At 43.9% G+C, this 26,307-nt stretch overlaps 1 protein-coding gene across 1 annotated transcript in view; it reads left to right on the forward strand.

Annotated features, from left to right (window-relative positions):
- Positions 1-26,307, forward strand: part of spon1a (spondin 1a) — a 338,352-nt gene that overhangs the window by 44,707 nt on the left and 267,338 nt on the right. Inside the window, exon 3 of the mRNA XM_084124751.1 lies at positions 4,385-4,518. Coding sequence (XP_083980877.1) covers positions 4,385-4,518 — 134 coding nt within the window. The remainder of the gene's footprint in view (positions 1-4,384; positions 4,519-26,307) is intronic.

Here is a 26,307-nt window from a genome sequence, read left to right on the forward strand (position 1 = left end):
AAACAGATGGCGGCCACAGGTCATGCGGTACAGGTCTTGATGGCGCAGGTGTCCGAGCTCACCTTCGTCAACTAACTGTTCCCACTGCGCCAGCCCCACCGCCAGTTCTACCAGAAAGACTCGGGAGATAGAATGATGTAACAAAGCATTCATTTATTGACAGCCCAGCAAGCAATTATTTATAAAGTTCTTTGGCGTAGGCCCCGTCCGTAGTGCATAATCCGAGGGTAGCGTATCTGCATTTCCTGCCTGAAGATGAAGGCAGGGGCACAGCCGACCCCCCCGGGAGGTATGGACAGGACCATCCTGGTGGTGATGGGGAGGGTGGAGGTAATTGTTTGCGTCAGTGTCTGCGAACTCAAACATGTGTAAGTACCGATCTTTTATACAGCAAGTATTAGGACATGATTGGATAGATGTGAAGGTAATAAGTGACATAGTAATTGAGTCTTCCTGGCAGAACTTATGCTAAAGCTTTCATTTCCCCCCTACTACCTACTACCGATCGTCAGCCTGAGCCGCGCGTACCCACACCAGAGTGTTACACGGGTGAGCCCAACTATTGCAGAGCATTTTTAACTAAATGTTCTCTGTTCTTTTCTCTCCAGCCACAGACATTTTCCACCAAAGAGTCTAAGGTGGCGTTCGTCATAACGCTGTTATCAGGGCGCGCGGCTCAATGGGGAACGGCGGTGTGGTCTAATCAACACCCTTGCTGCTCCTCATTCCATGCACTCTCTGAGGAAATGAGGCGGGTTGCAAGGTGGCCCGCGTGCTCGCCGACCTCCGTCAGAACAACAGACCCGTCTCTGATTATTCCATCGAATTCCAGACATTGGCGGCAGAGTGCAAATGGAACAAGGAGGCGCAGTGGGACATGTTCCTGCATGGGCATTTCCCGGGAGGAGAGAGAACGGCGGAGAGCGAGAGGACTTTGTTTATACTGTGGAGGAGCTGGACATTTCCTGGTGGATTGTCTAGTAAAAGATCAAGCCCAGCAGTTGCACTGAGGTTACTGTCGGGCGGATTAACCATGGAAAAAGCCTCATCGATTACTCTCCTCCCGGTAAGACTGCAATGGGCAACCAGAGGTTCATCATTGCCAGGCTCTGCTGGATTCAGGAGCTGAAGGTAATTTCATGGACTTCACCCTGGCACAACACCTTCGGATTCCCATAACTCCACTCACTCACCCGATATCCGTCAGTGCACTTAACAGACAAGAACTCCCTGCCATCACTTACACCACCAGTCTGATCACCCTCATCCCGTCTGGAAATCACACTGAAGAACTATAATTTATAGCTCCATCGGCATCCATAGTTCTGGGCCACCCTTGGTTGCTTCGGCACAATCCCTGAATTGACTAGGGCCACAGTTCCACCTCGGCCTGGAGTGATCAATGTTCTGCTTCCAGTCTTGTGTCTGCTTGTTCGTCGGTGTCTTGTTGTTTGTTGCAGGATAAGCCGGTGAATCTGTCAACCGTGCCTGAAGAGTATTTCGACTTGAAGGAAGTGTTCAGTAAGTCCCGGGCTGCTTCTCTTCCTCCACATCGTCCCTATTACTGTGCTATAGATCTACTGCCAGGTACGTCTCCACCTAAGGGCAAGTTATACTCACTTTCTGCTCCAGAAAGGGAGGCCATGGAGAAATACATTTCTGATTCTCTAACAGCTGGGTTCATCCGTCCTTCCTCTTCTCCAGCGGGGGAAGGGTTATTTTTTGTGGGGAAGAAGGATGGTTCTAGATTTTGTTATTGCCCTCCCGTCCTCCCAGGGCAATACGGTCGTTTTGACTGAAGTGGACTGGTCCTAGTAGGCGGCTCATTTCATCCCCTGGCCCAAATTACCGTCTGCCAAGGAGACAGCGGTTGCTGTCGTGGACCACATCTTTCAATTACATGGCCTCCCGATGGATGTGGCCTCTGACAGGGGTCCCCAATTTGTTTCCAAATTCTGGAGATAATTTTGTTGCTTATTGGGGGCGAGTGTCAGTCTATCTTCAGGGTTTCATCCCCAGAGCAACGCCAGGAGGCGCTCCTAGGAGGAGGGGTATTGTCACGGTTCATGGATTCAGTGACTATTCTCTGTCCTGTGTGGGTGGGTGGGTGTGTGTGTGTGATTGCTTGTGGGTGTGTCTGCTGATTGTCTGATCACTTCAGCGCCAGCTGCAGCTCATCTAGCTCAGCTATTTAATGCCTGTGATTTCCATCCTTTGTTGTCAGGTTGTTGGGTTTTTGTGGTCTAGTCCGGTCCTGTTCGTGTCCCTGGTTTTTTGTCTCTGTGTTTCCTGTTTGGAGTGTCTGTTCCTGGATCCCGGCTCGTCCCCGAGGAATTCCACGGTGGATAGTTGCCCATTGCGTCCCTGCGCCGCTCTGTACCGCAGACCAACCTTTCTTCGGACTTGAACTCTGTTTCTCACTACATTGGATATTATTTCAATAAACTTGTTTCACTCGCATTTGAATCCGACTCTACTTCTAGACTAAACCTGACAAGCGGACCCTGCAAATGAGCGGGAATAACGCTAAGAAAGAGAGAGAGATTTAAAGTCCCCGTGTGGTGAAAATCAAGCTTTTAATGTCGATTATACGTCTATGTGATGTTTTTAATATTTAAGATATACCATGTGCAAATTCATAAGTCAACACCATTGCTGAGTATTTTCTCTTTAAAACTGCAGTGAACCAAAGAGTCTCAAAAATGCGTGATTGTCAACGAGTGGATCTCTGAGCTGGTGTGAGAGAGTGGAGGCGGGGCTAATTTGCATATTCATAGAACCGCATATACTAAATGAGGCAAAGGTGTAGAGTTACATTCAAGCTATTTTTATAGGCATTAAGAAAAAAAATCAATTCAGGGAAAACACTTTTAAATATGTCATTTTGGTGATCAAAGATGAGTTTTAAGGGATACAATTATTGACTACAAGGGGAATTTAACCCTTGTGTGGTGTTCATATTTTTGTTACTCAGCCAGTGTTCGTGGGTCTGGTGGACCCGCTGCATTTTTGGGTTTTTGATTCAACACAATCAAAAATGTTATGTTAAAATACTCAACAGATGTTTACTTCATCCCAATTACAAGCAATATAAACAGCATATATGGTCAATATTTTCTCTTTACCTTTGTTAGATCACATTTAAGAATTGCAACCTCGTGTGGGAATGGCAGGAGTAGAAGCACAAAACTCACTCTTGCACTCTTTCACACTTACACACAATCTCTCTCTCACACGCACGCACACACACACTCATGCAGACACATACACACACCCACAACACACACACAGACACACACAAAACACACACCCACACACACACACACACACACATACACACGCACACACACACACACACACACACACACACACACTTGGATATGTGGTGTACGGTCACTCTCCATAGGCATAATGGTTTTTCTAATGTATAATCTGTATAATATATCCCCCTACACTAACCCTACCACTAAACCTACCAATCACAGAAAACTTTTGCCATTTTTTGAATTTCAAAAAACACCATTTAGTATGTTTTAGTATGAGGACACAGATGTCGTCATAAACCATGTTTACGTTGTAATACCCATGTCATTATACACATTTGTGTCCTCATAAACCATATACAAGAACATACACACACTAACAGCAGGCCCTGACAGAAGGAGGACAGAGTAAAGGTACACAGGACCTACAATTTCCACACTTTTATTAGCCCCGGGTCCAGTGGACCCGAACATCCTGTGTGTAATATAAATGTGTAGGGGGGGTGTACAGTGTGTTTTCATTAAAAATGTGTTCTGATATATATTCCTCACAGAAAATGAGCCAAGGCCAATGAGTCTCAGTTTGAAAAAATAATTAATTGTATCATTTTTCTTTTGATAAAAAATGAAAACGGGTCCAACAGACCCGAACACCATACAAGGGTTAAGTACCTCAGTTTGTTTCCTTCTTTGTCCGGTATTGTTTGTGTCTACGTGCTGTTTAGTTTGCCATTACCTTTGCATCTACCTGTGTTTGCTTTACTATATTAAAGACTTTTGCTTCTTAATCCTTCTTCGTCTTTATTGGAACTAAACCGTGACAATTACATTACGTCAGGGTTTTCCAAACTAGGGTTTGGGAAGGAACTGCAGGTTAGTAAATTGATGAAAAGCTAATAATTAATTTTTTTTTTTTTTTTTTTTTAACTAACAGAATTAATTTTAAAAATAAAAATTTAAAAATGAAACACCAACAGAGAAAAAAAGTATTTAATTTGTTTATTCCGCATGGCCTGTGTGCAATTCCACAAAACTGGATTTTTTTAAACATAAATAAGAAATCTTAGAAAATAAATAATTTGTACACATTTGTAATGAGTATGGGTTTGTGCACTCTACAGATAATCGACGAGGAAGACACACAGTTTATGACAAACTGCCCTCCAGCAGTGACAGAAAGTTCCCCTCGCAGGAGGACCAGGATACAGGTGTTCTGGACAGCGCCACCGTCAGGCAGTGGCTGTGTACTGCTAAAGTAAGTGACACAACTATCCTCACCTCATAACCATGGGTTAAATTAGGGGGAACCCTGGGATTCTATGGTTATCATGGTAATAGGACAAATTACTACTCTTAAAACAATTTCCAAATTGTTGGTCACTTGGTACTCTAGATGTAATAATATATGTATAAAGTACTAGTAACACAGATAGAGCTGAAATAGGTTATCTCAGTCTGACATCATTATGAATTATGCACTTGTCAGTAAGGAAGATTATACAGACACTAAATATGTATTGATCTTTAAGAAAACATACGCCAAATAGGGCAAAATGTGTTAACATTTTAAGAAGAACGCTATCCAAACATATTAGCTTTACATCACTTGAAACTGCTACAGCAGCGGGGAAGATGCACTGGCATTCATTTGTGTTATTTATGCTTAGTTTTTGCCTAAAACTTTAAAACCTACCAAGCATTTAATACAATGGGCTTAAACAGCTTGCCCTTTTGACAGCAGATTTAGTTCACAATCAGCTAACACTTGTGACCTAAATATGGTTTACATTAGTAACTTACATTCAGCGTCATCAGTCACATGCACTGAAAGGATCTCCCATTATTGACTCATTTTGAGTCAGACTTCTGAAGTCAAGTCAGGTCACCTTTATTTATATAGTGCTTTTTACAATACAGATTGTATCAAAGCAGCTTCACAGTGATAACATGAAAATAATACAACAAAGTTTGTTTCTAGAAGAAAATTGCATCATCGTCCACCTTAAGTAAGGCAGATAATAATAATGTTGAATATGAAATGTCCCCAACTAAGCAAGCCAAAAGCCAAGGCAACAGTGGCAAGGAACTAAAACTCCATCAGGTGACAGAATGCAGAAAAAAAACCTTGGGAGAACCCAGGCTCAGTCGGGGGCCAGTTCTCCTCTCGCTAACGAGCGAACAGTGGTATGATTATGATCCAGGCAGCATTACAGGTCAGAAGTCAGATTGGATCAGAACATTCAGAATATTTATCCAGTTCCATCTGGTTGAAAGTCGGAGTTATCACGCCGGTATGTAGACGAGTTTGTTGAGGATCAGTGCCAATGGCTGTCGTGTCGATGAGGCCTTAACAGGGCTGATGAGGCTGGCACTTCAGGGATGTGTCATGGATGGGTCCAGGCACAGGTCCACCATCTGATCTGGATACGGCCGGGCTCTGGCTGACTTCAGTAAACGGGGAGGGACTGGTTGACACTTCAGGATTGCGTTGTCATTGTGTCCAGGCGCAGGTCCTTCATCAGATCTGGATACGGCCTGGATCCAGCGGACTGCGGTAAACCTTGGATAAACAGAGAGACTAATATTAGCATAGACACCATCCTTCTTATGATGTAACAATTACATCAGGATTTATGGGGTGTGTTCCCGGTCCCGGCTGACCTAAACTATGTAGCCTAACATTGAATTATAGAAGTCTATAATGTGTTTTGTGTATGCTAGGCCAAAGATATGTGTTTTTTAGTCTAGATTTGAACTGACAGAATGTGTCTACTTCCCGGACAATGTTAGGAAGATTGTTCCAAAGTTTTGGTGCTAAATAGGAAAAGGATATACCGCCAGCAATCGATTTTGATATTCTAGGTATTATCAACTGGCTGGAATTTTGAGATCGCAATAGGACAATAATGCGTTAAGAGCTCGCTCAAGTACTGGGGAGCTAAACCATTTAGTGCTTTGTAAGTGATCAGCAATATTTTAAAATTGATACAATGTTTAATAGGGAGCCAATGGAGTGTTGACAGAACCGGGCTAATATGGTCATACTTCCTGGTTCTGGTAAGAACTCGAGCTGCTGCATTTTGGACCAGCTGTAGTTTGTTTATTAAGCGTGCAGTGCAACCACCCATAATAGCATTACAATAATCTAGCCTTGATGTCATGAATGCATGAACTAATTGTTCTGCATTTGTCATTGAGAGCATATGACGTAATTTAGATTAGATTAGATTTTTAAGATGAAAAAATGCGGTTTTACAGATGCTAGACACGTGACTTTCAAATGAAAGATTGGTATCAAAGAGCACACCCAGGTTCCTAACCGACGACGAGGACTTGACAGAGCAGCCATCAAGTGTTAGACAGTATACTAGATTATTACGTGAGGAAGTTTTTTGTACAATAATTAGAATCTCTGTTGTTTCAGAATTAAGTAGTAGGACGTTGCTAGTCATCCAGTTTTTTATATCAGCTATGCATTCCGTTAATTTTGTGAATTGGTAAGTTTTGTCAGGGTGTGAAGAAATATAGAGCTGCGTATCATCAGCTTAACAGTGAAAACTAATGCCATGCTTCCTAATGATATCTCCCAAGGGTAGCATGTACAGAGTTCACAGCAACGGTCCTAGTACTGAGCCTTGTGGTACACCATACTGAACTTGTGATCAATATGACATCTCTTCATTTACTGCTACAAACTGATAACGGTCAGATAAGTATGATTTAAACTATGCTAATGCAATTCCACTAATGCCAACATAATTTTCGAATCTATTTAAAATAATGTTGTGGTCAATAGTGTCAAATGCAGCACTAAGATCCAGTAACACTAATAGAGAGATACAACCACGATCGGATGATAAGAGCAAATCATTTGTGACTCAAATCTGAGTCAGAGCTGTCTCAGTACTATGGTACGGTCTAAATCCTGATTGAAAATTAAACTGATCAGGAATATTATTAATAAAGCAATCTTTAGTGGCAGAAGTGATCTGTCTAACATATTTGTAACACGGAGGTGGACTCATTTAAAGTCATGTAATCATTTGGTTTTAGCCAGGTTTCTGTCAAACACAGCACATCTAGGTTATAGTCTGTAATCACATCATTAACAATAAGTGATTTTGAAGTTAGGGATCGAATGTTCAGAAACCCAAGCTTTATCATTTGTATTATATCTGTTTTTTATTTGTTGAACATCAATTAAATTTTTACCCTTAGATGGGTTTGGAAGTTTTTTGTATGTCCTAATTCGGGGAACAGACACAGTCTCTATATGATGATATCTAGGTGAAAGATATCTAGCTCTGTGTGATGGGATTTATCTGACCTTGTTGACGTGAGACAGCTAGCAGACGGTCGGTTTAGCCAGTCTGTCTACTTCCTGACCTGAGCCTCAATTCATGTTTGAGCTCTAAGACTATGTGCCATATTACTAGAGAGAAGAGCAACACCATCCCTGGAGGGCTGAATACCATCTCTTTTCAACAGGTCAGGTCTGCCCCAAAAACTTTTCCAATTGTCTATGAATTCTATATTATTTTGCGGACACCACTTAGACAGCCAGCCATTGAGTGAGGACAGTCTACTAAGTATCTCATCACTTCTGCGAACAGGAAGGGGGCCAGAGCAAATTACAGTGCCTGACATCGTACTTGCGAGTTCACACACCTCTTTAACGTTGATTTTAGTGATCTCCGACTGGCGGAGTCGAACATCATTAGTGCCAACGTGAATAATAATCTTAGAGAATTTACGATTAGCATTAGCCAGCACTTTTAAATTTGCTTTGATGTCAGGTGCTCTGGCTCCCAGCAAACATGTGACTATGGTGGCTGGTGTCTCTATTTTCACGTTCTGTGTAATAGAATCGCCAATAACTAGGGCACATTCAACAGGATTCACAGTGGGTGTTTCACTGAGAGGGGAGAACCTGTTTAGTGTTTGTTGTTTTGTCCCGCGACTATAGCGTGCGTCTCACCATCACCAGATTGCCCTGCTGCACGGGATCTACTACAGCCGGAACCGAACAATGTACAGAGTTCACTAAGCTAGTCGCATCCAAAGCAGTATCTAAAGCCCTTTCACTCTTAAATTAACCTCGATTAAAGTTTGGATGCGTGTCTCTAGTTCTGAAATCTTCTCCGCCAGCCTGACTATCTCCCTGCATTTATCACATGTAAATTCTGTGCTGACAGAGAAGGCTATGCTATACATGTTACATGAAGTGCAAGTGACAATAAGAGGAGAATATGACATGACTCACCGTGTTCGTTGACTGGTCCTACTCACCACAGTTGTTTGATGAACTCTTTAAAACTTTAAAAAGGTGTGAGCGCGCAAGAGAAAAAATAAATAAAGAGCGCATGGTTGGCACGCTAACAGGCTAGCGAATTACTAGCGTGTTGTGCTAGCAGTAACGATTTAGATAAACAACAAGGAATGATAGTAAATAATGATTCAAAACAGAAAGATATACGAAGCTTACAGACTAGGGTGACCAACCGTCCTGTTTTCCCAGGACATGTCCTGTTTTCACGTCCTGTCCTGGCTGTCCTGTCTGTTTTTTGTAAAGTGGTTAAAATGTCCTGGTTTTCATTATTTTTCATTGGGCCATTAAGCGTGTACTTTAAATACATGCTTGCCTTTGCACACAAAACATATGAAACCGACTTCGGCTTCGCCCCGTCTTGTTATAATCAGCGCGTTCCTCAATCCGCAGCGGCAAGCAGAGCGCACGTCAGAATACAGAGGCCTGTGTGTGTGTGTGTTCACTGTTCATCTCAGCCTCATTGGTCTGTCACACTGCTCGTCAATGTCAGAATATTTGAAATGACCAATCAAATCAAAGTAGGCGGACTTTAAGTTCACAGACACAGAATTTCAATTTTAGCAGCGTGACTCGACCAGGACTCGACGGTCGACGCTTCAGTTTATATGTAAGTAGCTAACAGTGTTAAAAAAAAAGCCCAAATGTAAATTCACAGATGATTTACAGAGAAAATTACCGTGTTTTCGTTTCGGTCGGGATCCGTGTAAAGCAGAATGCTTGAACTGCAAAGCTGGCACGTAACGTTACGTGTCAGTGTCAAATAAAGGTGCTAGCGATCTAGAAGCCCACATAAAGAAATTATAGGCTACAAGAGAACATCAGGAGGATTGAATTTTTTTTTTTTTTACTGAAATAGTGTAGTAGATTTTTTATTTTAGTGGTAGTTTTTTAACCTATGGCCATGAAAAGAAATAGTGTCATGTAAAAGGTGTTAAGCTAAACTTTTTTTTTAATAGTAGGCCTATTCTATTGTTGTGGTCCAAACATTGAATGGAAAGGATGTATTACTTTATGTATTAAAGTACAATAACATAGTTGCAAGGTTGTGAATGCATTTGTCAAGTTTTTTTTTATGCATTTACCCCAACCACGCCCCCAACCCCTTAACCACGCCTCCCAGACCACGCCCCGTCCTGTTTTCTGAAAACTAAAATATGGTCACCCTATTACAGACGCAAACCAACGCAACAACAGTGGTAACAACGAGGCAGACAGGAGCAATCGATGAATTCATGATATAATTCATATCATGTGAATTCAGTGAATTGTTAACTTGAGCCTCGTTCCGACTGGATCATTTGAATTAGTGAGTTGTTGACTTGAGAACAGATGCAAACAGATTGGTCCAATCCACGAATAAATTGTTCAGTGCGATTTTTGCGAACTTAATGAACAGGTTAAGTGATAAGAATCAGCGCATTCACGAATCTGACTTCGCTATCGCATCGCGTGGGTAAAGATTTCTTCAGTTCAAAATAACGATGAATGACATGCTTTTATAAAATGTAGTGGAGTACAATATTATGTTTTGAAATGTAGTGAAGTAAAAGTTTTCCAAAATAAAAATTATCAGATAAAGTACAGATACCTGAATAATGTACTTAAGTACAGTAACAAAGTAAAAACAACAACAACAAAAAAACATTACTGTCAGTTAAAAATTACTGTCCAGCACTGTTCAGAAGCTGATGTATTATTGGCTGCAATTTGACAAAGTATTTTAAACTGATTAATTACTAATAATAGAAAAAAATATTACAGACTGAGCTTGCGTGCTCGAAAAGTCCATCAAGTTTGTGCATTTTTGGAGCCTTGGTGTGCCGACTTTTTTTTTCTTTTGTTTTTTATTATTTCCTTTGAGCACCCAACTTGAGAGCATTTTTTCCAGTGATGTGCATGCTTTTGTCTCATTTACAGACTGTTTCATGCAGTTTTGCTTGCAGACTGTTTCAAAGTAAAATTTTAGCAACACTGTAAAATCCAATTAGTAAACCTTACTAAAAAAAAAAAAAAAAAAGTACTTTAAAAGCAATCCAGTTGACTTGTTAAAACCATGCTTTTTAATTATTTGTTTACTTTTGTACAAAATCCGGTAACACTTTATAATAAGGTTAATTAGTTAACATTAGTTAATGTATTAACTAACATGAACTAACAATGAGCAATACATTTGTTACTGTATTAATTCATCTTTGTTAATGTTAGTTAATAAAAATCCAGCGGTTCATTGTTTGTTCATGTTAGTTCACAGTGCATTAACTAATGTTAACAAATACAACCTTTGATTTTAATAATGTATTAGTAAATGTTGAAATGAATATTAACTAACATTAATAAATGTTGAAGAAGTATTGTTCATTCTTAGTTCATGTTAACTAAGATGGTTAACTAATGTTAACTAATTAACCTTATTGTAAAGTGTTACCCAAAAACCTTTTACAGTACAACAATATAAATAAATGTATATACAATCTATATAAAATAAATGTATTTTGTGAGACCATACCCTGACTCTAACACATCCTCAACAAACAGCTTTAACAATTCAATAAATAACAATTACTCACTTTAATCAATAACACTTCGGAGACCAAACTTGCTATATAGAACCAACAAGCTGACAAGTGCAAAAAAGTGGCTACATTCATTAAACAATGAAAAAGCAATGTCTCTGACACACATGCACATTAGAAATGAATACACTGGCAGCCTCTTAACTTGCTCATGAACCAATGGTCTGACAATTGTAAACAAGCGCCTTAGTTTCCCTTTTATTATTCTATCAACTAATCTAATTCCACTGTCATAAACAAATGTAATCTAATGCCAAGCATCCTCACTCTTGCACATTTGATTACATCCTAACTCAACAGGAGATTTTTCAGAGATTGCAGTTTTGGTGGGAGTTTGTTCTGTCCTAAACCAAGCATCACTTTCTGAATGAAGTTAAAAGTGTTTTTCATGTCTTTTGGGTAATCCATATTTAAAGCATAAGACAGACCAAAATATTTGCAAATTGCCTGAGGCAGGTTCTGCAGATAATCCATACAATACCTCTCTCAACAATGATGGCAGTAGACACTGGGCAAAGGTAGAGTTTATTTGGAGAGAGAGGTTCTTCTTCATCAATGACAGTCAGCACCCCAACTGATACTTGTGCCCAGGCTTCATCAACATTAAATACCTGAATAAAACCAAACAATAAAAATATTACAACAGGGAAATGTAAAAAGGTTAATAACTTAATGTGTCCCATTAAGTATTTATCATTTATCATTTATTTAAATCCCAACTCTTAAAGGGATAGTTCACCTAAAAAGTTAAATTATTAAATTCAAACAAAACAGAGCTGGGCAACAAACTCAAGCTCCTCTCACATTTCTCTTTAGAAATCGTCGTTTTAGACGTCTAATTCGTGACTGGTGTTTTCTTTTGCTCTATCCTCTGCGCTTCCGCGTTTGTCATTACTTTGTGCGTCACGGTCAATGTTACTCTTTCGCCGTAAATCGATGCGTACGACCGTCTGCCGGAAGCTAGTGATTTTAGTCGATAAAGTTTTAAATATGAATATTTTTCTTACACAAATGTATTGCTTCACTTCAGAAGGCTTTTATTAACCCCTGGAGCCATGTGGAGCACTTTTATGATGGATAGATGCACTTTGATGGACTTCAAAACATAAACGACCATTCACTGCCATTATAAAGCTGGGAAGAGCCAGGACATTTTTTAATATAACTCAGATTGTATTCGTCTGAAAGAAGAAAGTCATATACACCTAGGATGGCTTGAGGGTGAGTAAATCATGAGCTAATTAATATTTTTGGGTGAACAATCCCTTTGAGTATACAAGGTATTGAATTAAAGCTACAGTAAAAATAAGTTTGTTAAAGGGTTACTTCACCCAAAGATTTAAATTCTGTCATTAATTACTCACCCTCAAGTCATTCCATATCTGTGACACTTTTGTTCATCTTCAGAACACAGATGAAGATATTTTTAACCCTCTGGGGTCTAAGGTGTTTTTGGGGTCCTTGAGATGTTCTGACATGCCCTGACATTTGTGCTTTTTTCAGTTGCTTATAAACATATTAATGGCAAAGGTGTAATTACACTCTATTTAGCACAAACAGGGCTACCATAATATGTGAGCAACATGAATGTACATGTTTGTATTTTTGAGAGAATAATGTTTATGCATGGTTATTGAAAAAAACTAAAAACTAAAGTTTCTGAAATAAGGCCACAAAACACATACTAAATATGTGTCAATAAGACTTTTGACTAATGTTGACTAGACTTTTGATGTTGTCGCCTAGAGTTTTTTCTTCAAAATGATGTGAAAATCATCCTGCCTAATCATTCACATAACACAATACATTGATTTAAATTTTGCAAAACACTTTCTGTTTGGAAAGGCAATATGCAAAGTGGGCGCCAACACTCCAACACCCCAACACCATCATGCATATTTAGTGGTTCGCACCTGAGGAGACAATGGGGCCCGCATACTTAATGAGCCATTCATTCAGGTGTGTCACAAGAAAGAATGCAAGAGCAACAGTTGGAAGCATCTAATTTTTTTTTATTTTTCCACAAATTGTGCTTGCAAAATTGGCCTATAATATCCAAGGAAAACATGTCTAGTAATTGTGCAGTTAATTATCATACTGTATTTTCAGTTTTGGGATATTTATCCTCTCCCCAAATTTGTCACTAATAAAACACAATAAAAAAAATATTTAAAGAAAAGGCTTATATTTACCTTTTAATAGTTTGTTTACATCTACCTTGTAAATATATATTTTTTATTAAAAAGGTTACAATTACAACAACAATTCAAGTGTAATCTTTCTTTGTAAAAACTAAAGTATACATTTTATCATTGTCACGGTTCATGAATTCACTGACTCTTTCTCACGCTGTGTTTGTGTATGTGTGTGTGGGTGTGGGCGTGGTCCTCAGCGCCAGCTGATTCTGATCAGCGATCTCTATTTAAGCTCATGGTCTTTCGTCTTGTGTTTGTCAGATCGTTGTGGGATTTATCCCTGTGCAGTGTTGTCTTCGTTGGTGTTCCCGGTTCCCGTTTGGAGTTCGTGTTGAGTTCTGTCTGCCTGTCTTCGTCCAAGGATCCTGTCTCGTCACTTCACTTCATGGGTTCGTGTTGTGTTCCTGTCAGCCTGCATCGTCTAAGGACATCATCTCTTCTCATCACGCCACGGAATTCGGGTTGCCCATCTGCCCCCTGCGCTACCAGGGATTATTGGACTGTGTGTTTGATTGATCTACGTGTTCATTCGATAAATCTGAGTTCTTGCAGTTGCATCTTCTGTCTTCATTGAAACGTTACAGAACGATCTGACCATCATGGATGCAGCGAGAACCCCAGACCTGGCCGAATTCCTGTCCAGAAGCGCTACGAGGATGGACCAGCAGGAGAAAAATTTAGCCCTGACTGCACGCGCTGTGCAAGCCTTGGTAGCACAGGTGTCCGAGCTCACCCAGCGGATTCAAGATCTAGCGACTCCCACTGCGCCACCCACACCGCCAACTCCATCTACAACCCCGTCGACCAACCATCCACATGAGCCGAGATTACCTGCTCCCGAGAGGTACAGCGGTGAGCCACAACTATGTAGAGCATTTCTAACCAAGTGTTCCATGTTTTTTGCTCTGCAACCTCAGACTTTTGCTTCTGAAGAAGCCAAGGTGGCTCTGGTTCTTACTCTACTGTCTGGACGTGCGGCTCAGTGGGGAACGGCGGTGTGGGAGAATCGAGATCCATGCTGTTCCTCGTTCCAGTCACTCGCGGCAGAGATGAAGAGGGTGTTCGATCGAGCGGTGGCTGGAAGAGAAGCTGCACGTCAACTAGCTGATCTTCGCCAGGGAAGCCAATCAGTCACCGACTATTCGATCGAGTTCCGCACCCTCGCCGCGGAGTGTCACTGGAACGAGGAGGCGCAGTGGGATAGGTTCCTGCATGGGCTGGCTGACCGTATCCAACGGGAGATTTATGCCTTGGATCTTCCGAAGGATCTTAATGGACTCATCGAGTTGGCCCTGCGGGTGGATGCCCGACTGCAGCGGGTGGAACAACATTCCCGCAGGACCCTGGTTCCGGAGACCTTCGCAGCCCCTCAAGCCAGTGGCGGTGATACGGTCAGCCCAACCTTCGATCACGAGCCCATGCAGGTGGGTAGAGCTCGGCTCTCCCGGGAGGAGAGAGAACAACGGAGATTGAGCTTGCGTGCTGGCCAACAACTGGCCATTACATCAACACCTGCCCTGTAAAAGATCGAGCTCGGCAGTAAGCAGGAGGCTACTGTCGGGCGGGATCTCCACCAGCAAGACCTCCTCCACTCTCCTCCTGGTGAGACTGCAATGGGCAACCCGCTTCTACAACTGTCACGCACTCCTGGATTCTGGGGCCGAGGGGAATTTTATGGATTTATCGTTGGCACGTAAGCTGCAAATCCCCATCATACCACTCACAAACCCGATTTCTGTCAACGCACTCAACGGACAAGAACTACCAGTCATTACACTCACTACTGATTATCTGACACTCATAACCTCAGGCAACCATACAGAAGAACTCTCATTCCTACTCCTTGACTGTCCTCATACTCCGGTGGTCCTCGGTCATCCCTGGCTCACCCAGCACAACCCCAGGGTTGACTGGGGCCACAATTCTGTGTCTGCTTGGAGCACTAAGTGTTATGCGTCCTGTTTAGTGTCTGCCTGTTCTTCGGTGTCCAGTTCTGTTTTGCAGGAGGAGTCGGTAAATTTGTCTAACGTGCCCGCGGAGTACCTCGACCTGAAGGAAGTGTTCAGTAAGTCTCGGGCTGCTTCTCTTCCTCCATATCGTCCCTATGACTGTGCCATAGATCTTATGCCAGGTACGTCTCCGCCTAAGGGCAAGTTATACTCTCTTTCTGTTCCAGAGAGGGAGGCCATGGAGAAATACATTTCTGATTCTCTAGCTTCCGAATTCATTCGTCCTTCCTCTTCTCCGGCGGGGGCGGGGTTCTTTTTTGTGGGTAAGAAGGACGGATCTCTGCGACCGTGTATTGATTACCGAGGGTTGAACAACATCACGGTAAAGAATACTTATCCTTTGCCGTTGATGTCTTCAGCCTTCGAGCGGTTGCAGGGAGCCTCTGTATTCACAAAATTGGACTTACGCAATGCATATCATTTGGTTCGCATCAGGAAGGGGGATGAATGGAAAACCGCTTTCAATACCCCCAGGGGCCATTTTGAATATTTGGTCATGCCCTTTGGGCTGTCCAACTCCCCAGCGGTTTTCCAGGCACTCGTCAATGACGTGCTGAGAGATATGGTAGACCAGTTCATATATGTTTACCTGGATGACATATTGATTTTTTCTTCTTCTCTCCAGGAACACATTCGGCACGTCAGACGAGTGCTTCAGAGGTTGCTAGAGAATGGGCTTTTTGTCAAGGCGGAGAAATGCGCTTTTCATGCACAGTCTGTTCCTTTCTTAGGTTACATCATCTCATCTGAGGGAATACGCATGGATCCTGACAAGGTTAAGGCTGTGATGGATTGGCCAAGTCCAGATTCCCGTAAGGCCCTACAGAGGTTTCTGGGGTTTGCCAATTTCTATCTGCGTTTTATTCGCAACTTCAGCCAACTAGCCGCACCTCTGACTGCCTTGACCTCCCCCAGAATGACGTTCAGGTGGTCCGATACAGCCGAGGCTGTATTCGCTAACCTCAAGAGCCGCTTCAGTTCAGCTCCCATTCTGATTGCCCCTGATCCATCCCGTCAGTTCGTGGTGGAGGTCGACGCGTCAGAGGTGGGGGTAGGTGCAGTTCTATCCCAGCGTTCTTCCACAGATGACAAGATGCACCCTTGCGCGTTTTTGTCCCATCGTTTATCGCCTGCCGAACGTAACTATGACATTGGTAACAGAGAGTTGTTGGCAGTCAAGTTAGCACTGGAAGAATGGCGTCATTGGTTAGAAGGGTCGGGGGTACCTTTTATCGTTTGGACCAATCATAAGAACCTGGAATATATTAGATCTGCCAAAAGACTCAACTCTAGGCAAGCTCGGTGGGCACTTTTTTTCGGTCGTTTTGATTTTTCACTCTCGTACCGCCCGGGGTCCAAGAACATCCAACCCGATTCTTTATCTCGTATTTTTGATCCATTCGAACACCCGGTTACTCCCGAGTGTATTTTGCCCGAGAAGATAGTTATCTCCACACTCACATGGGAGGTCGAATCGAAGGTCAAGACGGCCTTAGAAGGGGTAACGCCTCTGCCCGGTTGCCCACCGAGTCGTTTGTTTGTATCAGAGGGAGTTCGGTCCGACGTTATTCGATGGGGTCACTGTTCCAGTGTAGCTTGTCATCCAGGGGTAAATCACACCAGTTTTTTGGTCAAGCAACGATTCTGGTGGCCATTAATCGCTCGCGACATTCAGAGTTTTGTTTTGGCTTGCTCGTAAGACACTGGTAAGACTTCCAATCGACCTCCAGATGGGTTACTCCAACCGCTGTCTGTCCCTTCGAGACCCTGGTCCCATATAGCACTAGATTTCATAACCGCCCTCCCACCCTCCCAGGGTAAAACAGTTGTTTTGACCGTTGTGGACCGGTTCTCGAAGGCGGCTCATTTTATCCCCTTGCCCAAATTACCATCTGCCAAGGAGACAGCGGTGGCTGTCATAGATCACGTTTTTCGGTTACATGGCCTCCCGACTGATGTGGTTTCTGACAGGGGGTCCCAATTTGTGTCCAAATTTTGGCAGGAGTTTTGTAGGTTACTGGGCGCGACTGTCAGTCTGTCTTCGGGTTACCATCCCAAAAGCAATGGGCAAACCGAGAGGGCCAACCAAGATCTTGAGAGAGTGTTGCGAGGGTTACGGTCCGGAGGAGAGAAGTTGGGTTCCTGCGAGAGACATTCTGGATCACTCCCTTATTGATGATTACAATCAACAGGTAGGTCCTCCTGGGAGCGCCAGGGGGCGCTCCTAGGGGGAGGGGTAATGTCACGGTTCATGAATTCACTGACTCTTTCTCGCGCTGTGTTTGTGTATGTGTGTGTGGGTGTGGGCGTGGTCGCTGATCAGCCGATTGTCATCAGCGCCAGCTGATTCTGATCAGCGATCTCTATTTAAGCTCATGGTCTTTCGTCTTGTGTTTGTCAGATCGTTGTGGGATTTATCCCTGTGCAGTGTTGTCTTCGTTGGTGTTCCCGGTTCCCGTTTGGAGTTCGTGTTGAGTTCTGTCTGTCTGTCTTCGTCCAAGGATCCTGTCTCGTCACTTCACTTCACGGGTTCGTGTTGTGTTCCTGTCAGCCTGCATCGTCTAAGGACATCATCTCTTCTCATCACGCCACGGAATTCGGGTTGCCCATCTGCCCCCTGCGCTACCAGGGATTATTGGACTGTGTGTTTGATTGATCCTTCTACGTGTTCATTCAATAAATCTGAGTTCTTGCAGTTGCATCTTCTGTCTTCATTGAAACATTACAATCATACATATTTCAAAGTTAAGGATTCATTACTTGAATATAGCCTAGGCTACATTGGAATAAACACTATAACATATTATTTGATTACTTTATTTTTGACAAAACATACTATATTTAACTTATGAGCAAAAATTGGCAAACAAAAGCTTATTTGATGTGGCAGATATTTTACAGTAAAAATGTATAATCTATCCAAAACTAATCAACAAAATGTTGTCTTTCATATGTCTGTAACATAGGTCTTTCGTTTTTATTATAAGAAATATAAATGTTAATTTGCAGTTTAATACGTTGCTTATACAAATACATTTTATTTCAACATATTTCAGTCGATTTTTACTCAGTATAGCAATACAGTTTGCTAAAAGCGAAACATACATTCACACACAGAAACGCGATTCAAATTTAAACCGTCTTTTTGCCAGTTGTGGTAAACAGTGCATCTCTGCCGTTCATTCATTCACACACAGAAACGCGATTCACTTGAGAATGAAAAAAAAACTTACTACAGTATTTCATAGCTCAGGATCCGTTGTCCTCGAAATACCAGCACTTCTGAGGTACATTTTCCATTATTATTATTTCGATAGCATTATTCCTCACAGCGCAGCGAGACGGTGTAAACAAGTACAATGATATGAATAAGCTTGATGTGTTTTCTCGAGCTGATATGGGGGCGTTCACAGGTTTGCGTGGATTGCCTCAGTCATTTGCGTTTGAATAGCGCGCGCTCTCCGTGGGCGGGGTCACATTAAAAATAATTAGCTGAGATGAGAACGACTGACATCTCTCTCTTTTCATACAGATTGCATAAACTGAGAATATTTGTTTTTTTATAAAAATTACTTCATTTAAAAGAAGAGAATTCAAGCTTCATGCCTGTGTGCCTGTGTGACTGTTTGACCGAGTATTCGCTGAGTTATGGTTCATTTTCGGACGTGTTTCAGAATGGACTTAACTGACAGAGAGAAGGCAGAACTCGCTTCGTGTTTATTTTTCTTTATTTGGCAAAAAGCACAACACTTTGTTTTTATTGTGAGTATACACAAAAAAATACACACTTAACAGGATCGATTGATGTATGAAACTCCTATGGAAAATCAAAGTCAACAGAGTATTTATGAGTCTCTTTTACGCTGATAAAAAAAAGCGAGCAGATCCCACCGGCGTGATTGCCGACATCAGGGGGTTAATGAACTCTGAGAGCTGTCTGTCCCTCAATAGGCAGCCTAGGCATCTAGCGCTTTAAAGCCCCATAAAGGTAAGAAAGACAAAGTAATCCATGCAAGTCTAATGGTATAATCTCAGTTTTATGACGCAATGCAAGTACTTTCTTTGTGCCAATAAACAATATTCTACTTCATTTACAAAATTACTGACCTGCAATGCGTGTTCACGAGGACATCACAAAGTATGTGTGTTTTGCTAATGCATGAACAGTTGTTGTTCAGTGAACATTTGATAATATTTTGTAAATAAATACATTTAATTTGGGGTGAACTAACCCTTTAACAGTTTAATAATAAAAAAAATTAATAAAAAAAAAAAAGTCATTACCAATACCATAATGCTGCTTGACAGTGCACATTTTACTTCCCTAAGTGGAGAAGTGACTATTAAGATTACAGTCCACAGTTAAAGTGTTTATCAACACAACACTTTAGACAACAGCTAGATAGATTGTAAGCAAAACCATGATCAACTCAGAATAATAATAAAACATTAAGGCTGCAGTAAACTCACCCCTGTATTAATTTGCTGCATAAGCTCATCCAATTTCTCTCCAACGCTTCTTGAAGACTTGAAGATTGTGACAAAGCGTGGTGTGTAGCCTCTGCAGGTTACTCTGCAGTTTGCAGATCTGTGGTGACTATACTGTTAAACTCCGCAAACACCTACAACACAGGCAAAAAAAAAAAAAAACAGGGACTGAGGCATGGGACAGTGTGGACTTTTGTCAATGCATGGTCAGGCCTACAGGCCAATTCTAGAGCTCTAAACAGAATGCGGTTTCTCATGGTGGAAAAGGGGATATGAATAAGTACTTGTCTCTCTGTAAAAAGAACTGGCCACCGCTCCATCAATGTTTTCAATGGAGTTTCTGCATCCACAATCTCACGTCTTCGCATTGAGAAGGTCTGGTTCATCTTTGATGCAATGAGAGTTCCACTATCACAAGGGTTAAAATCACTTAACATCACTAAGTTTCTCATCTTGTTAAAAGATGGCTCATTATATCAGCAGTGATACAAAGCAGTTGAATTTAAAGGTGCAATGTGCAAGTCTCTGAGTTTTTGCAGAACTATGCCCCCTCTGGCGACAAGCGAAACTGCAACCAGAGGTGTGCACGCTCATGGACCACACGCACAAGCACGCTTGCACGAGCTGTTCATAACCAAAGGAGCATCAGCCGCACAAATCTTTTGTTTACAGTCATAATGTCTTCAGAGGTAATAAAGTTATAAATCTGCAAGTCATTTTAAATATGTGAAAGGAAAGGCATTTGAGTAAATTACACACTTATGTGTGAGGGGAAAACGGGGGTAGTAGAAAACTTCGGTTTTTGTTTCCATCTATCTCCATGTTGAACTGTTTTATGTGTTTACTGTATCCACTTATGATTGTATTATTATGGAAACACGTTCATGAACAATATAAGTTATTACTTTGTTATTACTTTGTAAAAGCTCAAAATAATAATCATACCATACACAGTTGGTCAACAAAGTACACTCAAATGTCTCAAGGTAATATTCATAGATTACTACATCATTTGTTGTCATAGATTTGCCGTATCAGACATTAGAGACTGGGCTATATCTTACCGTTTTATCAAGAAAAAAGCCAACTGAGATTCCAGTTGATTCCGGAGATTCCAACGAACAGTATTTATATCGTTTTTACCTTTTGTACACAGCCACGTCCATGTGATCTGAGGGCGCGGGCGCGGGCGCTTCCTAGTGTGTGCAGACCGGAGATCTCTCCATTTGTTGAAAGCCTTCCCGATGTTGACTCTCGTCATATTCCGACGCCTGTGGCACTAGACAAAAGTTTTCTTTTCTTTGTCTTACGTGGAGTTTGCGTTGGGGTTTGGAATGAACTACAAGCCGGTCTCTTTGAATCTTCTACTTTTGTCGAAAGTTGACTAAAGTTTTGTCGCTCGAGTTGTCTTCGCTGATACGGAGAATGGCGGCGAATACACAAACCTGCCAGACATAGCCAGGTGAGCGTGAACACGCATGACGTCATGCCCAGTCTCAAATTCCGTCCCGAATCCCTCTTATTTATTTTACTGTACAGGATTATAGAGGCAATCGCAGTGATCAGAGAAGGGCTCATTCAGCCCATCAGGCAATTGTTTAAGCATGTATGGGTTAGAAAAACGGGTATTTTTAAAATGAAATGTTGCGCAATGCACCTTTAAGTAAAAAAAAATAAAAAATTACAGTGCTTGCATTACATTCTGAATTTACTAAATTTAGAAATATTAATGTAATGCTGTTGTGTAATCACAAATACTGTCAAAAATCACCACAAACTTTGTCTCTGCAATGATTAAGCTGCAGGTTACCTATAACTGTAAATGTGCCCCATTTCACCAGATTTGTAACCTTAATAATTTATAAACCAATGCCAACAGAGGAGAATGCATCAGGGGAAATGGTAAAATAGAAAACCATAATTCATATTACATTTGGGACAATTAAATAACTTTTCAGGCAATCCAGGAACCATTATAGTACCTGATAGTTTTATGTGCAAAAAACAGGCCAAACCATATTCTTCAGGCACTGAAAATCACAATTATTTGGTACACATTAAGAAGATTAGCAAAAATTAGTGACAGACAGTAAAAAAACTTTCACACAAAAGTTGCATGCTTGATTACTTAACTTATTATTATTCTTCCAAAAATGTAACAAAGCTCCAGATAAAAACAGTCTGTCAACGTCTTCCCAGTTCTACTTGCACAACTATCATTATGTTTTATGGCTGCCAATTGATTAAAACAATGAATAATGATCTCTGTATTAATTATCTTTAGCCTGCTGAAATGTTCCTACAAATATATTTCTTTCCAACTGTGCATTCTGAATAATAAATAGGCTAAATATACTGTATGTATCCACTAAGCTGCAGCAGTCCTATGAAAATGATATATGCATATATGCTCATCTCCTCATTAACAGTTTTTTTTTTTTTTTTATACCTGTTGGGTTTACATTTTTAATGCGCCCTCGCCGTGGGGGCTGGGCCAGCTGAAGCGGTTCGCCAATATCCACATGAGCAGGCTTAAGATGGTCTATAGCCACCCGCTCCGGCCTGCCCCCCATATCCACAACAAAGTTCTTAGACCCTCCCACCAGGACACGGAAGGGCCCATCGTAGGGGGGCCGCAACGGGGTATGATGGCCATCGCGGTGGATGAAGACATACTTGGCTGACGGTAAATCCTTGGGCACGTAGGACTGGGGGAGGCCATGGTGAGACGTTGGAATGGGAACGAAAGCGTCGGCAATGTCCCGAGACACAGCGCGATGGGAGGCAACCGACCACGGGGCCGTGGCATCTGGAAGAAACTCCCCCGGGACGCGCAAAGGCTGGCCGTACACCAGCTCGGCCGATGAGGCTTGAAGATCTTCCTTGGGGGCGGAGCGAAGGCAAAGCATAACCCATGGGAGGCGGTCAGCCCAGTCGCTGCCCGTAAGGCTGGCCCTGAGCGCGGCCTTCATGTCCCGATGAAACCGCTCGCAAAGTCTGTTGCTCTGTGGGTTAGAGGCTGTGGTACGGTGGACCTTCACCCCCAGGACCTCCGCAACCACAGTCCAAAGCTCCGATGTGAACTGCGGACCTCGGTCTGAGGAGAGGTCGGACGGTGTGCCGAAACAGGCCACCCAAGCCATAATGAATGCCCGAGCCACTTCAGCTGATGTAGTGGAGGACAGGGGAACTACTTCTGGCCACCTGGTGGTCCTATCCACCATGGTGAGGAGGTAGGTGTAACCACGGGAGGGGGGAAGTGGGCCCACCAGGTCCACATTCACATGATCAAAACGCCTCTCTGGCACTTTGAAGGGTGCCAAAGGGGCCTTGGTATGACGAGTCACCTTTGCGCACTGGCACGCCACACAGGCAGCAGCCCAGGCCCTGACGTCCCTCCGCAGGCCCGGCCAGACGAACTTGGCCCCCACCAGCTTGGTAGAGGCCTTCATCCCCGGGTGGGAAAGGCCGTGGATGGCGTCAAAAACCTTATGCCTCCAGCCAGCTGGAACCATAGGTGCATTTGGCCAGTGGAGACGTTGCAGAGGAGTGTAGTGTTGGCCGTATCAAACACTGAAGTGGACGGAACCAGTGACCGCCCGGGAGAGGCAGTCGGCGACAAAATTGTCTTTGCTGGCCACGTGCTGAATGTCAGTGGTGTACTCAGAGATGGCAGCGAGCTGACGCTGCTGTCGACCAGACCATGGCTCCGAAGACTTGGCCATGGCGAACGTCAGCGGCTTGTGGTCAATGAAAGCCGTGAACCGCCGGCCCTCCAACAGGAAACGGAAATGACGGGTGGCGAGGAAAAGACCCAGGAGCTCCCTGTCGAAGGCACTGTATTTCCTCTCGTTGTCACGGAGCTCCCTGCTGAAAAAGGCCAGCGGCTGCCAGGCTCCACCCACCCACTGTTCACACACAGCCCCCATGGTGTAATCAGAGGCGTCCGTAGTAAGAGCAACTGGGGCGGTCGGAGATGGGTGCGCCAACAGAGCAGCGTTGGCCAGTGCGGTTTTAGCAGCATCAAAGGCACCAGTCCTCTCTGGGGACCAAACCAACACGTCCGCCGGCCTCCCACCCCGTAAGGCATCGTACAATGGTCGCATGAGTTGGGCCGCATGGGGGAGGAAACGGTTGTAGAAGTTCACCATGCCCAGGAACTCCTGCAGGGACTTCACAGTGCGTGGGCGTAGGAAACTGGCGACGGCGTCCACCTTGGCAGGGAGGGGGACGCCCCCTGTGGGGTGACGTGGTGGCCGAGGAAAGTGATGGACGACCGGCCAAACTCGCACTTGGCCGGGTTGATGATGAGACCATGCTCACTGAGCCGGCCGAACAGCTGCCGGAGATGCTTCAGGTGGTCGTCTGCGGACGCGCTGGCCACGAGAATGTCGTCCAAGTAAACAAATAGGAACGGCATGTCCCACAGCACAGAGTCCATGAGGTGTTGAAATGTCTGCGCTGCACCCTTAAGGCCGAAAGGCATCCGTAGGAATTCGAAAAGGCCAAAGGGTGTGATGACCACTGTCTTGGGTACATTCTGCGGGTGGACAGGCACCTGGTGGTAACCTCGCACCAGGTCCACCTTTGAAAAGATGGTGGCGCCGGCTAGGTGGGCGGAGAAGTCCTGTATGTGTGGCACTGGGTACCGGTCGGGGGTGGTGGCATTGTTTAGGCAACGGAAATCACCGCAGGGACGCCAACCGCCATCAGCCTTGGTCACCATGTGCAGGGGGGAAGCCCACAGGCTGTTGGAGCGGCGCACAATGCTGAGGTGCTCCATGGTGGCGAACTCCTCCCTGGCGATCGCGAGCTTGGCAGAGTCGAGGCGCCGGGCTCGTGCATAGACTGGGTGGCCAACCGTGGTGATGTAGTGCTCCACGTGGGCGTGGTGCTGTCAGGGAACTCAGCAAGCAGGCGTTGAAACAGGTCTCCGGTGGCAAGTGTGTTCGACAGACAAAGCGCTCCCATCCCTCCCAGCGTGCAGGGGTACGAAGCAAAAGAGAGGGCGTCAATCAGGCGGCAGTTTGTAACATCCACCAACAGTCTATAAGCGCAGAGGAAATCCCAGCCGAAACGCCGCCCACCGAAACACACTTCCACATACCTCGTGCCATAGGTACGAATGGGCGTGCCGTTGGCGGCGTCCATCGGGGGGCCCTGCCTGCCAGCCATGGTGTCCACAGGCTTCGCCGGCAGGATGCTGCGCTGAGCCACAGAATCCACCAGCAGCCACCGGCCGGACAAGGAGTCAGTGATGAATAACAGCTTGCAGTCACGGCCAGCGCCCATAGCTGCTAATGAGCGCCGGCCCTGGCTTTTCCCTGGGCTCCAAAACTGCAAGGCTGGCGACACTGCTTGGCCTTGGCCCTAAACCTGGAATGGTAATAACACCACCCGTCCTCACGCTGTCGGCGGGCCGTCCACAGCCAGCGCCCGGTAGTCTTTGGAGGAAGGGAGGGGGGAACTGGCCAGTGCGGTGCGCACGGGTGCTGGAAGCTGCTGCAGGAAAATGTGGGCGAAGAGGAATGCGGGATCCGCCGCGCCCAGCACAGCCAGCATCCTTTCCATTAACTCGGACGGCTTGCTGTCGCCAAGGCCGTTCAGGGACAGCAGGCGATCTGCCTTCTGTAGCTCCGACAGTTCAAAGAGGTTGAACAGGAACGTTTTGAGTGCGTCGTACTTGCCGTCGGCCGGCGGAGCCTCTAACAGCGCCATAGCCCTGGCTGTCGTCGAGGCATCTAATGCCGCTACCATGTGGAAATACTTTGTAACGTCCTGTGTTATTCCTCTCAGCTGGAACTGGGCCTCGATGTGTTGAAACCATGGCCATGGATTGTGCTGCCAAAAGTCCGGTAACTTGATAGTGGCCGCGTAGATAGCGCCGACATTAGCCGCGCCGCTATCAGCGGCAGGCGCCGCGGCAGCAGTAGCATTTTCACCACCGTCGTTGTGTGACATAATTCAGCCGTATCAAACTCGCGTCGGGGTCATCAATGTGGAGTGCAATAAGTGAGGAGACAAGAGACGGAGATGCGTCGAGTCAGCTTTACTCTCCACTTCAATATCACTAAAAACACTGTACAGCGAGTGAGGTCAAAACAGACACACAACATTAACCCGGAACCCGTATATCAAAACAACTCTCCCTTAACCTTACCTGTCACCCCCCATTTGAGAATCGAGTGCAATATGACATACCCATAATAAAATGGTTGTTGCTAATGAGTCCTTCTGACTATACACAAAACCAAGGTATCATTTAAAAGCTGACACTTGACAGTTTACTATGAACTACTCAGAAATACTCTAGCAATTACTAATAGAGAGATAAATAAGCTCAAAAACAATGAACAATCTGAGATCTGGGATCACCAGTGATCCCTGCGAGGCAAGGTACAGTCCCTTGGTGAATGTCTCTTTCAGTCTTACTTGTGGGTCACCACACTA

This window comes from Abramis brama (assembly GCF_963993115.1).
Source record: "Abramis brama genome assembly, chromosome: 9".
Taxonomy (NCBI): domain Eukaryota; kingdom Metazoa; phylum Chordata; class Actinopteri; order Cypriniformes; family Leuciscidae; genus Abramis; species Abramis brama.